The sequence below is a fragment of the Boleophthalmus pectinirostris genome, unplaced genomic scaffold (genome assembly GCF_026225935.1).
Source record: "Boleophthalmus pectinirostris isolate CB_2022bp ecotype Guang Dong unplaced genomic scaffold, ASM2622593v1 HiC_scaffold_7, whole genome shotgun sequence".
In the NCBI taxonomy this organism is placed as follows: Eukaryota; Metazoa; Chordata; class Actinopteri; order Gobiiformes; family Gobiidae; genus Boleophthalmus; species Boleophthalmus pectinirostris.
In genome coordinates this window covers 8,964,891-8,979,130 of record NW_026571473.1, presented here as the reverse complement: position 1 = coordinate 8,979,130, position 14,240 = coordinate 8,964,891, and the positions used below count along the sequence as shown (strand labels likewise).

The following is a 14,240-nucleotide window of genomic DNA, read 5'->3' as shown; positions in this document are numbered from 1 at the left end:
TGATTAAAGGAAACTATTGTGGGTATAACTGAGCGTAACTTAAAAACATAGATGAGGTACAACTTAGAATGAAGTAGTTAAAAATAATATGTAAAAAATAATAATGTACTATATGTATATGTGGGGAAGTTGGCCAAAGTGGTCGAAGAAGGAGGCAGACGGAAAAATTTCCCTTTACCAAAAAATATTTATTTCATCCTTCACCGAGTTGTGGGCAAAATGAAAATACATATTTACAAAATAACTGTGCTTAAATAAAGCAAAAGTAACAGAAATTGACAAAACAAAAGAAAATACCCCACAGACACCCGGCTGCACTGATGGTGATTCACCTTGACTGGTTAAACTGCTTCCACTTTTATACTTCCCAGAAAGGAAGTCCCTCCCCCTGGGTCCTCACCATCTCACAGGTTAGTTGGACTTACTTCCCTGTTTTTTGTTTTTTTTGGTGTGCTACACAAGATTCTTGGCTGAGGGCCTAAATCCCCCTTTAAATTAAACCGTGCTCCGAATAAACTAGAAACACTGAAACAAAATCCTACAAACCAATTTCATAACACAAAAAGAACTGAATCTGAGGCTTCCCTCCACATGGTCTGGGCCAACACCTTCAACAGAGCCTTTAAATATGGCCGCCGATAGACACGCCCCCTGTTTTGTCCCCAGACCATGTGGAGTCACAGGTAAGGTGGTAAGTTAATAAGCAAAATGAATAGATATAAACTAATAAAATGAATTTCAAGTAACTGTGTGCATAGTGATTAATTCAACTAAACAAAGACTAAATAAAACAAACCCGGGATAGTATTATTTAGCTGGTTAGTTGACTGGAGATAGATGTAAATGAAACGAAAAGTGAAAAAAATGGGGATAAAGACCCTCTTTGTCACAGTATACCATAATGTGTAATGTAAGTATGTATGTATGTATTATTAAACTATAAACACATGATATAATATTGATTAGACTAGTAAATCCCCAGACTTTCACATGGGGGACCTGGGTTTAAATCGCCCTACTATGGTGTGTATAATGTGTGTATAATGTGTGTATAATATGACGTGTCTATATGTATATTATAATGTGTGTAGATACAGCTGGATATGCTGGACTGTGTATACAGTGTGTGTACAAAAATCATGGGTTACATATAAAATTTTAAATGAATTAAATAATTTCAGTGGTTTGAAAACTCATGTATTACAAATATTTAAGTTGAGCTAAATGAGCACTTTTAATTCAGGTGTTATCAAAAAGTACAAGTAGTAAACCATCCGATTTTTTAAGTTCTGGAAGATTGTGGCTTTTAAGTTCATCAAATTAAAATAATCGAATCGATTGCCTCAGTTTTTTTGAGTTCTGGTAACTTACTCGGGTTTACAGTGTGCTCTCTTCCACCTTGTGATGTAGCGATAGTTTTGAAGTTTACAGCTACCTTTTACTTTTTACTAAGAGAAAGGCAACTCCACGGCCAGAAATATCCAGACGATTCGAGTGAAAGTGTGTGTATTACCACATGACATCACAAGGAGGAACTCAGCCTAAATACGCAGGCTTTGTGAGTTAAACATGTGTGAGTACAACATAAAAAAGTGGTGTTATATGGGCTTTAAATATTTAGATTATCTTTTATATGCAGTATATTTACAACGGAGTAACGGAGTAAATGTTATTTTCTGTCTCCCTGGAGTTACAGTTGTGATTAAGCACTAAATGTTTTGACCAATCTGATTCCTAAAATGGAGAGGAAGCTGGTTACGGGTCACAGACATAGAGCAGAACCTTGTATGGCACCGTGCAAAACTAAATGATATAAAGTAGCTAATGATTGGGCTAAACAGTCATATATTTTTTTATGTTATGATGTTCTTGGGAAATGCTGCTAAATTGCACAAGTCTCTAGTCAGAGTCGTCTTCTGGGAAAGTTATTTGGAAATAAGGTGAGCTTGTCAGATACTGGAAAATTAAACTGAGAAGAGCTAATTATGATTCATTTTAGAAGCAAAAAGTCATTTCAATTCAAGCTACACTAAAAACTCAACCCCAGTGTAAAAGTGTAGTGACTGTTGATGTACTGTTAAAAAGTGATGTGAAAGTGATTTAACAATTTCAATTTGTTTAGTGTAAATGTGCTTTTTTTTTTTTGGACAAACCATAAAACTAAAATGTTGTATTGTGACATCTGTACAATAAATATCTCAAACTAGAATAACCTGTATTTGCCTAAATGAGTACATGAATTCACTGTGAATGTAAATATTCTTGGCTACACCTTATGGGTTCTGTACCATAGACTGTATACAAAAGTGGACGAAGCGAGTGTGACGTCACCCCCAGCGTTCAGCTCCAGTCAAATGAAGCTCGCGATGCAAACGGTTACATCACAGAGCCATAATAAAATCTGGAAGATGAATCCAAGATGGTGTCGTATTGTTTTCAGTGGTCTGTGCTTAATGGCGCGTGGGCCCCCGAAAATTTTCTCTTCCACATTTACGGGTGAGCTCTTCCCACCCATGTGACGTCTGTAACATGCACGGCGTGGAGCGTGTGGACCAATCAGAGCGAGAGTTGACGGCGGAGCCAGCGTGGACTCAGAGCCGGGCGACGCTAAATCTTACAATGGTCACTTTTAGGCATTTTGAGGACTTAAACATTTTTAAAGTGTATGTTGTGAAAATAGAAAAGAATTCCTACAAAATCCGACCTTCGTGAAAGTTGTAGATGCCCTGTCATCCGAACGCAAGCAGTTTAAATTCCCTTAAAAATGCATTGAGCTTCTATGGGAGAATTCTTTCCAGGCCCAAACTCCAGGGGCTGTAGTACCTGGAGCGGCCACTAGTCGGTCTGGAGCCGAGAAAGACGAGGAATGCCTTATTCAGTTTTTATTATAGATCCAGGTTACAGAAGCGAATTTGGAGTCAGGCCAAAACAAAAAACAAAAAAAAAAACACCAGGATCATGTAGAGCAGGTTAATACGAACATTTTAAGACCAAAATGATGAGGCTCACAGCAGCAGTTACAGAAAGAGGGGAAAACAATATTCCAGTGTCCAGGGTCAGTAGGAGCGGGAAGAGCCCACATGAGAACTTCTTATTTGGAACGCGGCAGCTAGAGCGTTAGATACGTCCATTTATATATACAGTCTATGTTCTGTATCCATTTTTCCCTCTAAGTATTTAAGCCAAATGTGTCTTGCCCCAATACAGATATATTGTATTGGTGGTTTTCAGATTCTAAAATGTGATGCTGTGATACTTCCAGATGGGGCCTGTTTTTCCTGTTTTTCATATTGATTACAATGTACTTTCCTGTGAAATATCCAAAAGGGAAATTTACAAATGTTGAACTCGATCATTTCTATCAGTGACTAGACCCTATAACCTACCATCTACCAACACAAATCTGCATTTTATCTATATTCATTTTAGCTGCTCCCTTCTGTATTAAATATTATTGCCCTATTGGTGGGTTTCAGGTTCTTGAATGTGCTGATGTCACACTCTCAAATGGGGGGCGAGAGCCAGTATTTCCTATTTGACCTAGATTACCATAGGCAGAGTTTGACTTTTACACTAGGGGAGGCAAACATTTTAAAGTCAGGGCACTAGATTCAAGATTGAAAGTGCATATAGACATGTGCACAGTAAGGAAACGCCTTGCCCTGAACAATGAAATGATCTCTTTACTGTCCACACCGCTGTGCATTATAACTATTCTGTGACATTACACACAATAGTTAGAATGCTGTTACACATACAACAGTAGTGTTCATAAGCCTCACATAAAGCCAAACTACACAGTGCATCAACATGATCAGGGGTGTAGTGGGCGGGGTACGCGGGGTACACCGTCCACCCACTTCTCCCGAAGTGAAATATAAAAAATAACAAATATAAAATAGCTACAACTTAAATGTCCAACCGGAGCTATTGGCAATGGTGAAAACAACCTGCATAGGCTCATGATGTCTGCACTACTGTCCTATAGAGAACTGAGACATGAGGGACCAGGACTGAACTAGGACTGAACCAGGACTAAACCAGGACTGAACCAGGACTGAACCAGGACTGAACCAGAACTGAACCTGACTGAGTGTCGGGATGGGCCCGGAGGTGTGCCTGCGTAGACCGTTGGGTGACCAGCTGGGTGAAAGGACCAGCAGCCCGCACTGCCTGATCACCAAAGCCCAAGATTAGTCCTGGTTCAGTCCTGGTTTAGTTCTAGTCGGAAAGGTAAATTCCCAAATATGGAACCTGATCATTTCTATTATTGACTAGACCCAAGACTCTGCTATTTTTCAACAAATATCTGCAGTTGAAAAATATTAATTTTAGCTGCCCCCATCTGTATTAAATAACACTGGACTATAGAATGGTGTGATGTGATCTGAAACCAGCAATAGATGAGATGTCATCTGAGGAGAGCAGCTCTCTGCTGACTCCAGTCTGCATCTAATTATAAAGTGTTGGGAAGTGCTAGTTGTTGTTAGCTTTATTGTCACAGTCAGTCTTTACTCTGTTATCATGTTATATAATCCAGATGCTTGAAATGCATAAAGTAAATGAGGATTAATTTTGGACCACTAAACTGTTTAAAATGAACTAGTTGTGTTTTTCACATTTTTAAGACAGTAAAAATCAGGCACAGCTCCTTGACTCCTCTGTTTGTGTTTGAATGGTTGTGTCCTTACAGTTCGGAGGCGATGGACGAGTTCCTGGACATGGACTTGGGCGACAGGTCATAGTCGCTGTCGGAGCGGTACAGGAAGGACTCGCGGCGCTGGTTGTGTCCGGGGAAGTTTGTGTGAAGCACGAGGCCTGAGCCCGGGGACGCCTGAGGGTCCAGGGGGCTACAGCTCGCCGAGGGGCCATTCTCCACGTCAAAACTGAAACACACAAGCGCACGAGGGTTAGTGTGTGGAGTCAGGTCAATGGTGCTGTGGGATCGGTGTCAAAAGAGTCAAACAATCAGATATTGCATCGTTATTTGAGCAAGGATCAATACAAACATGCAAGACAATATTTAACCTTTCCTAAATCTTGAGTTTTATCAGACCTTATTTAAGACCACGTGATAACATAAAAATGTCCATTATTTAGAATTCTATTGTCTAAATACAGAAGCATTGTATTAAACATAAAACACTGAACTGCAAGATAGTATTTCCTGATTACGCGATACTTATGATTAAAATAACATCTCGTCATTACAATTTGTTAGTTTTTTGTGAGTACAATGTTGTTCTGTGTCTAAACAAGAGCATTTTTTATTAACATTGTGAGTTCAGATTTTATTTCAATATAGTTCTTACGCGATTAATGTCAGTATTTACACTTACACTTGTTTTATTATCAGTTATAATCTGGGTATTTTAGATTTAGACAGACTTCACTGATCCATGAAGGAAATCTGGACACAGTAGCTCACACATCACAATATATTATAACAACAAAGAGTAACAATATAAATGGCAAAAATATAGTCTAAATAAGCAGTAAAAATCACTTGACTTCTATTAACAGCCCTAGAAGTGGCTAAACTGACACTTGTTTTGGTACATCTTTCTCTTTTCTCTCTCATTTTTCATCTACACCACTGGCAATACATTCACTGTAAAACATCTCGTCATTTTATGCAATTAAAAATGGCTTCGAGATGAACATTGAACATATGAGCTTCCATAATGTAACCTCATTATGTGTCCTATATAGTTATTGTGCAGACCATCTGGTGAGTGCATGAGTACAGCCACAGAAAAGAGCTTTGGAAGTAGCATACGTTGAAAATGTATTTATAAATGCATAAGACCTATAGGTGGACAATACTGACAAAAATATATATCTTTATTTTGATGACAACATATCGACACTACTGCAGTATTTGATCAGAAATCTGCTTGAACAGGTCTGTAGTCATTTAGGTAAAGGTTCATATGCAGCACAAATGTAAATAGACAGTAAAATTAAACAGGAAAGTGCTGAAATATCCTAACACTCTTTTTGAAATGAAACTGCATGTTCTTACACTTTTCTTTAGCATTGGCAATATATTTTCAGTTATAATGTTTCCTTATCAAAAACATACATGCAGTTGTTTTTTTGTTTCAACAGAAAACACTCTATTCCACCTTATGATGTCATGTGGTAATACAGGAAATACACTTTCACTTGAATCATTTGGATCATTTCAGCCCTGGAATTGCCAATCTCTGCTGAACTCAAATCAAAATGTTGCTGCTAAATTGAAAACTACCGCTTCATGACATCACAAGGTGGAACGGAGTATTTTGAGCTTTGGAGATGTACACAGATACATATCACATTTTCATCATATAAGAAATAATAAGACAAACTTGGCAATTATAGGAGTTATATACAGGAATTAGAAGTTTGTGAAAAGAAATTCAAATAACACAACAAGAGCAGTTCTACAAGTGACTGTTCTGTGCCGTTTAGGAAAAGTACTTTTGGACAGCTCTCTGTTGCTTATCGAGCAGCTCAAACATGAAATACAGTGTGTGCTCATATACGAGAACTTTCAACACTGCAGCATTTTCTAAAGCTTAAAAAAAAAACAAAAAAAAAAAAACAGTGGTTGTTCATGTTACCATGTTTAACCAATTTTTTTTTTTTTTTTTTTTTTATTGAGAGGTTGTTGGTTTAAAGCTTGGTATAACTCTTAAACTCTTGACTTTGAAATTCAAATGAATTGTTTGACATTTATTTGCATGTATAGTGAGTGTGCTGGTTTTATGTACTTTTGTGTGATTGATTGTACTTTTTTCTGTCCTGTAGATTATTTTACATCAACCCTCTGAGGGACTGAAGATAGAAATGAACCACGCTGGCCTTAATCTTTACATATTTAAATTTTTAATGTTCATTAATATGTGCTGTCGTTTTACAAATAAATAAAATCAGAAATATTAAAGGATTACTCAAACATGTGCTCACAAGAGTCAACTTTATGTATTATAGAACCTTTAGGGTCAGTCCATATGAAATCAGTCGCTCTCCCCTATGAGCTATCTCACATTTGGCTGAAAAAATTCAAAAAAAATTCTAAAATCACCAAATTAAAGAATCTTAAATTTTAGCTCAATTCTTTGAGTCATTCTTGAAATTTTGGGGCCATGCTCACTTTTTCAGAAGCCTTAATTTATGAGCATGTTTCTGAATCCCTTGTCAAATATTGGGTATCTTTATTAAGGGGGGCACTGTGGGAATCTATGACCAAAAATCTACAATAATACACATTTTCAGCTTCTTAGCTCTATTTTTTATGAAGTTATGGTCTCTCAAACATGCTTAAAAATTAAGGCTTCCAAAAAAGTGAGCATGGCCCCAATATTTCAGACCATAACTTAGGAAGGACTTAAGGCATTGAGCTAAAATTTGAGATTCTTTCATTTGGTGATTTTAGACATTTTGTGAATATTTTTCAGCCAAATCTGAGATGGCTCATAGGGGAGATTCCTTGAAAACGTCTGATTTCATATGGACTGACCGATTAATATTCCACTTTTGCATATTTCCAAAACAGCAAATGTAATACCAGATATTCATTTCCCACCAAGATTAGACCAGCTTCCCCAGCTCCATCCCCCTCTGGTCTCTGGGAGGACAGTGACACACCATGCTTCCCACTGCCTCTACGGTCAAGGCCAGTCAAACTCTCACACTCCAATTGTGTTGTACGAGACTGGCCTGACATAGACTTTCCTGTTATTCTGCCATAAGTCCCTTTCATGTTAGCTCATGTAGTGTCAACACGCACCAGGATGGAGGATCTGGTGACCAAACAGAAGATCGTGAAAGCTCAAAGACGCACTGCTGACTTGACATCCTTATCATGAAGGCGGCCGTGAGGGGAGGTGTTTTTTGTCTGTTTGTATGTGTGTATTTGAACGCATCAGCTCTGGTATATGTGTGTGTACATGAAAACACGGGTCAGTCATATGAGGTTTGTGTCACTTGTCCTCGTTACAAACAGACCTGGAGTTGTATTTTGTTTCATTCACATGTGTTTAAAGCACAAATCCTGCTCCACTGTGTGTGTGTTGTTTTTTTTTTAAAATCCTTACACCTTCACTAGAATCATTTGGATAATTTCAGCCCTTCATCTCTACTCAACAAAACGCAAAAGAAGCTGTTCATTTGAGAACTATTATATTATTCTCCAGTGTCTCTTCAGAATTCACCACTGCATGATGTACCACCATCTGTCCCGCTCACTCTGTTCTCCCGACGTCAACTTCACTGGTTATTATTTATCTTTAAATGCATTCATCTCTGTGATCCTGAATATCTCAAACACTATTTATTCAGTCTATACCACACAGATCAAATATTTTTGTTGTCCCAAAAGTGAAAAAACTAATCGTTTAAATATAAAAAAACAAACAAACAAACACTCATTTAAATATTTAAAAAACACTAAAAAAAACAAAAACAAAAACAAAAAAACTAAAAAAACAAAAAACAAAAAAAAACAACAAAAAAAAAACCACTCATTTAAATATAAAGCTAAATGGATTTGTGCATTAATTTCTGTACCTTCATCTAAAAATGCACTGGTGCAAAATTTACATAACACATTTAATTGTTTTTGATCATCTTGTTGAATTTTCTTGTTCATCTTGTTGTATTTTGTGACTATATCTGACCTCTGTTTTTGTTTTTTGCTCAAATTTGACTTATTTTGTGTCTAATACTCATTGTGTGTGTACGTGTGTGTTTTTCTGTTTGTTTATTTGTTTTCTGAATTTATGTAGCCTCCTCTCTACCCTACTGTATCTGTCTTCTGTTGTTGTGATTATGAGGATCCCCTCGAAAACAAGACGACGAAACATCTCAAGGGGCTTATCCTCCAAACAAATAAATTCAGACTACCACATGACATCACAAGGTGGAACAGAGCATTTCAGTTTTGGAGATGTGGACAGACTAATGATAAGGCATAATTACTCAAACATGCAAGAATGAAACAAAACACAACTCCAGGTATGTTTTTGAGGAGGTAACAACATTATAACACGGCTGTAGTGAAACCTTTAAAGATTTTCCAGCGGGGGTCTGTCACCTCCTTGTCTCAATGGAAATGTTACTGCAGTTTCACTTCACTAGGATTCGTTCACTCTACTGTAGGCGAGTACTTTTTTATTTAACCACTCGCTGCTGTTTGGTCGTGACATATGTAATGCGCCAAATCCTGTAGGAAGAAGGGCAATAATGTCTTTACCCTTGATAAAATTCTCTTTGTTCCGGCTTTAAATCCTCGATCTCGGGAATCGTTGCCAACACAGAATGTCTGTCTTCGTCTACATCCATCGCAACTGCTTTGTTTACTGTTGTGCTGTACCACAAAACGGACCCAGACAGGAGCTTGAGTTTGCAAACCGTCTAGTGTATTCTGATTCCTGACTTAGTCGCTGGAGAGAAAAGAAATTATCCAGAGGCACTAGGTGGCGGCAGCCGGGCTAAGAAAGTCCTGCAGTACGGCATTAAACTAATAATATCTTCATGGAGAGAAGCAGATGACACCATCAGGTCAAGTTACAGGTCAGATCAGTGGAATGGCAGCCCTGCTTACAGTAAGAATCCATGTTTTTCAAGATGCAATATTGTGGAACCTTTCTGACAAAGTAATAACATCTCCATAGAAACAAGCTGCCACCAGTGAAGTTACAAAGTGCAATTTTTTTGGCAAGTATTGCGAATGACATTCTCTCGAGCAAGTGACGCCATTTGACTACAATCACTAGTAAATAATACACTTTCATAGGTATAATTCTCTACTTTTACTGTCAAAACCTTCACCTTAGTTTATTTTCACTGACACAGACAAAACAGTGAACTCTGAACTCTCTTGTTTTCGTGTGAGATTTATGAGCGTATAACCAGCAGCCCGGCCTGTAGTATGACTAGTATATACAGAGAAAATATCACACGATATGACAAAAGTGAGTAACATGTATTAACACGCATGCCTGCACTGCGTGTGAGTCCCATTTCTCTTTCCTCGCTTCCTTGTTTCCTCTCGTCGATCCTCCATTTTTCAGCTGTCAACCAAACGTGTTATATTAAGTGCTATCTCAAAGAAAACCACAAGAGGAAGGAAGAAGGGAGGCTTCAAGAGGCAGAAATCGAATCAAATAATCACATTTTATTAGTCTGTATTGGTGAAGACTTTATATCCTCGCTTCTCGTTTTGTCTCCTTTGTGGGTGGGACTTCCTCACCCATTTTCTGCAGAATCAAGGAGAAGGAAGCGAGGGAAGAGAAATGAGACGCGGCCCTGCTCTCCTCTGCCCCGTGGCTCTGTGTGGCTCTGTGTGGCTCTGTGTGGCTGTGTGAGGTCTGCACGTGCTCAGACAGACCAGTGCCCTCAGCTTATCTCACTGTGGTGGAGCGGACTGCAGTTTGCTGATTATATCATGACCGCAACATTTTGATAAAACTCTTAAACCTTTCAAACGTCTGTTACACCATGATCAGTGAGAATATCAACTGACATGCACTACAGTTAACCAGTATAACCCAAAAACGTTAAGTATGTACATTCACTTCTTGTTTTTTTTGGTTGTTTTTTTTTTTTTTAAGACAGTACAGCTGATATACGCTGATATAACACTGTTCTGAAGATGGTGAACAGATAGAAGATGAAACATGTCAACAACGTAAATACACCTCCAACTCAGGCTGGATATCATTAAGAAGTTGCCGACACGATACATACCTCCATACATGATACAATAAATACCTCGATACATAGGCCACGATACAATACAGTCCCTGACAAAAGTCTTGTCACTTATCCATTTTGTAGAAACAAAAGCTTATAACCTGACTTTAAATTAATCGATTGGTTTTAGAAATGTCTCATATGAAAGCTAAAACCCTCCCAAATTATGCTCAATATACTAAAATAAAATTTGCTTCACTGAAAAAAGATTGATCATTTAATGAACACAGAAAGGTCAGATTTTTGGCAAGACAAAAGTCTTGTCGCCTACAGAAAATTGAACAAATAATTTACTTCAAATACAAAAATATTTTGCATAAAGTCAGTGAATGAAGTAGTGGTGCTGTGAGATCCATATTTAATATCTTGTATGACTTCCATGAGCTTGAAGGACGCATCCATGCAGTTCGACAATGATTCATACAATTTGTTGATGAAGTCATCAGGAATAGCAAAGAAAGCGTCTTACATGCCTCCCAGAGTTCATCAAGATTCTTTGGTTGTTGCCTTCCATGCTTCCTCTTTCATTCTACCCCAGACATGCTCAATGATGTTCATGTCTGGTGACTGGGCTGGCCAGTCCTGGAGCACCTTGATCTTCTTCACCTTGAGAAACTTTGATGTAGAGATAGAAGTATGCGATGGAGCACCATCCTGCTGCAAAATTTAACCCCTTTTATGGTTGGGAATGTAAGAGGAGCTAATACTTCTTGATATTTTAGGCTATTGATATTGCCTTCCACCCTGCAAATGTCTTACACACCCCCATACTGGATGGAACCCCAGACCATGATTTTTCCGCCACCAAACTTAACTGTTTTCTGGGTGAATCTTGGATCCATGCGGCTCCAGTAGGTCTCCTGCAATATTTGCGGTGGCTGTGGTGTAATTCAACCGAGGATTCATCTGAAAAATCCACCTTCTGCCACTTTTCCAGTGTCCATCCTTTTAGCAGGCTGTGGGCCTTGGCAAATGCCACATGGTTTTTTAATTGTCTTTTGTTTAGTGCTGGTTTCTGTGCACTGATTCGACCATGGAGGCCATTTCGAGACAGAATTCTACAAACTGTTGTGGTTGACACAGGGACTTGAGGTGACCAGGCCTGGTGGAGTCTGCTGCAGTGGAAAAGGGGCCTTGGATTTTTGAATCAACAAACGGTCCTCCCGAGCAGTTGTCTTGCGGGGTCTGCCGGACCTGGGCTTGTCAAAAACATCTCCAGTCATTTCAGATCTTTTTCTTATTCTTTGTACTTGACGCTGAGACACATTGAAGGTGTCACCACCTCAGCAGTGGATCTGGTCTTCAGCCTCTTGATAATTAACGCTTTGGGTGGATCTTAGGCATGTTGTCAGAGGTCAAGTTGCAGTTGATGTGAAGGTCTGGTGTGCTGGGCTTCTTTTTATACACACACCCACTAATTGACTGATCAGTAACTGATCACAGGTGAGGCTGTAATTCTAGGATTGGGTGCATCATATGACAAGGCGACAAAGACTTTTGTCTTGCCCAAAATCTGACCTCTGTGTTCATTAAATGATCAATCTTTCTTCAGTGAAGCAAATTTATTTTAGTATATTGAGCATAATTTGGGAGGGTTTTAGCTTCATATGAGACATTTCTAAAACCAATCGATTAATTTAAAGTCAGGTTATAAGCTTTTGTTTCTACAAAATGGATAAGCGACAAGACTTTTGTCAGGGACTGTACATATCTCAGTACAAAGGCCATGATATGATACATATTCGATACATAGGTCACAATACGATACATATCTCAATACAAAGGCCACGATTCGATACATATCTCAAAACAAAAACCATGGTACATATTCGAAACATACCTCCATACATAGGTCACGATATGATACATATCTCGATACTGTGCACTTTCAATTGGATACGATATATTTCAAAGCGATTCGATACGGTTCAATAAAAAATAAAGGCTAAATCATGGCTGTGATACTAAAAGTCTTTATTACTTATTGTGCAAAGTTCATATGAAAAACGCCCGTTTAAATCATCAAAAAAGTGACAATGTCAAATGTGTTGCACAAAAGAGTTTCCTTCCTCTAAACAAGCAACAAAACCGTCGCTCTGTAACAAAATAATTTAGTAAAATATACCAAAAAAATACTCTTGGTGATATATCGATACAGCAGCCCACGATATCAATACTGTATCATCACATTGAATGATACGATACATTGATATTTTGATGGGTCACCTCTCCACAGATCTGAGCTGTAACTCGGTCTGGTTTGGTCTCCATGTAGAAAATGTTCCTCTGTTTACAATGAAGCTCATGTTTTGACGCATGTCTCCAGACGACAGACTGCGGTGTGTCATAGAAACTACAAATATCACAACAACACAACACAAAGGCTTTCAGATACAGGAACACACGGTCATTTTCCAGTTCACATCATGCGGCTGTCCTTGGTCTGACTCAGGCCCTCCCTCTCTCACGCACGAGCGAGGAAGACGAGGACGAAGAGCGGCAGTCATGTGACCCGCTCGTGAGGTAACAGGAGGAGGGGGGAGGAAGAGGAGGAGGACGGGGGGCAGGTGTTGTGACTGTAAGAGTGTGAGTCTAATGCTGTTACCAGAAGGACTATGGGAAGACAGGAAGACAGGAAGAGAGGAAGAGAGAGGAGAAGAGGAGGGGGAAAGAGAGGAGGAGGGGAAGAGAGGAAAAGAAGAAGAGAGGAGGAGGGGAGGAAGAGAGAAAAAGAGGAAGAGAGGAGGTGGAGGGGAGAAGGAAGAGATGAAGAGGGGGAAGAGAAGAAGAGAGGAGTAGAAGAAGAGAGGAGAAGTGGAAGAGAGAAGGAGAGCAGGAAGGGAAGAGAGGAGAGGGGAAGAGAGGAGAGGAGAAGAGAGGAGGGGAGGAAGAGTGGAGGAGGGGAAGAGAGGAGGAGGGGAGAAGTAGAAGAGAGGAGAAGTGGAAGAGAGAAGGAGAGCAGGAAGGGAAGAGAGGAGAGGGGAAGAGAGGAGAGGAGAAGAGAGGAGGGGAGGAAGAGAGGAGGAGGGGAAGAGAGGAGAAGAGAGGAGGAGGGGAAGAGAGAAGGAGAGGAGGAGGGGAAGACAGAAGGAGAGGAAGAGATGAGAGGTGAAGAGAGGAGGAGAGAAAGAGGAGTGAAGGAGGGGGAGGAGAGGAGGAGGAGAAGAGAAAAGGAGAGGAAGAGATGAGAGGGGAAGAGAGGAAGAGAGGAGCGGAGAAGGAAGAGAGGAGGAGAAGGAGAGAAGGAGAGGAAAAGAGAAGGAAAAGAAGAGAGGAGGAGGGGAAGAGAGGGAGAGAGGAGGGGAGGAAGAACAGAGAGGTGGAGGAGAGGAGGGGGAAGAGAGGAGGAAAGGAAGACAGGAGAGCAAGAGAAGTGGGTAGGAAGAGAGGAGGGAAGGAGGAATAGAGGAAGAGAGAAGACAGGAAAAGAGGAAGAGAGGAGGGGCAGAAGAGAGAAAAAGAGAGTAGGAGAGGAAGAGAAGAGTTTAGAAAGAGAG

At 39.5% G+C, this 14,240-nt stretch overlaps 1 protein-coding gene across 2 annotated transcripts in view; it reads right to left on the bottom strand.

Moving 5' to 3' along the window:
* pde4ba (phosphodiesterase 4B, cAMP-specific a) overlaps positions 1–14,240 on the bottom strand; it is a 371,390-nt gene that overhangs the window by 167,068 nt on the left and 190,082 nt on the right. For both annotated transcript variants that reach the window (XM_055164841.1, XM_055164842.1), the window contains exon 2: positions 4,692–4,886. In XM_055164841.1, the coding sequence (XP_055020816.1) occupies positions 4,692–4,886 (195 nt within the window). The remainder of the gene's footprint in view (positions 1–4,691; positions 4,887–14,240) is intronic.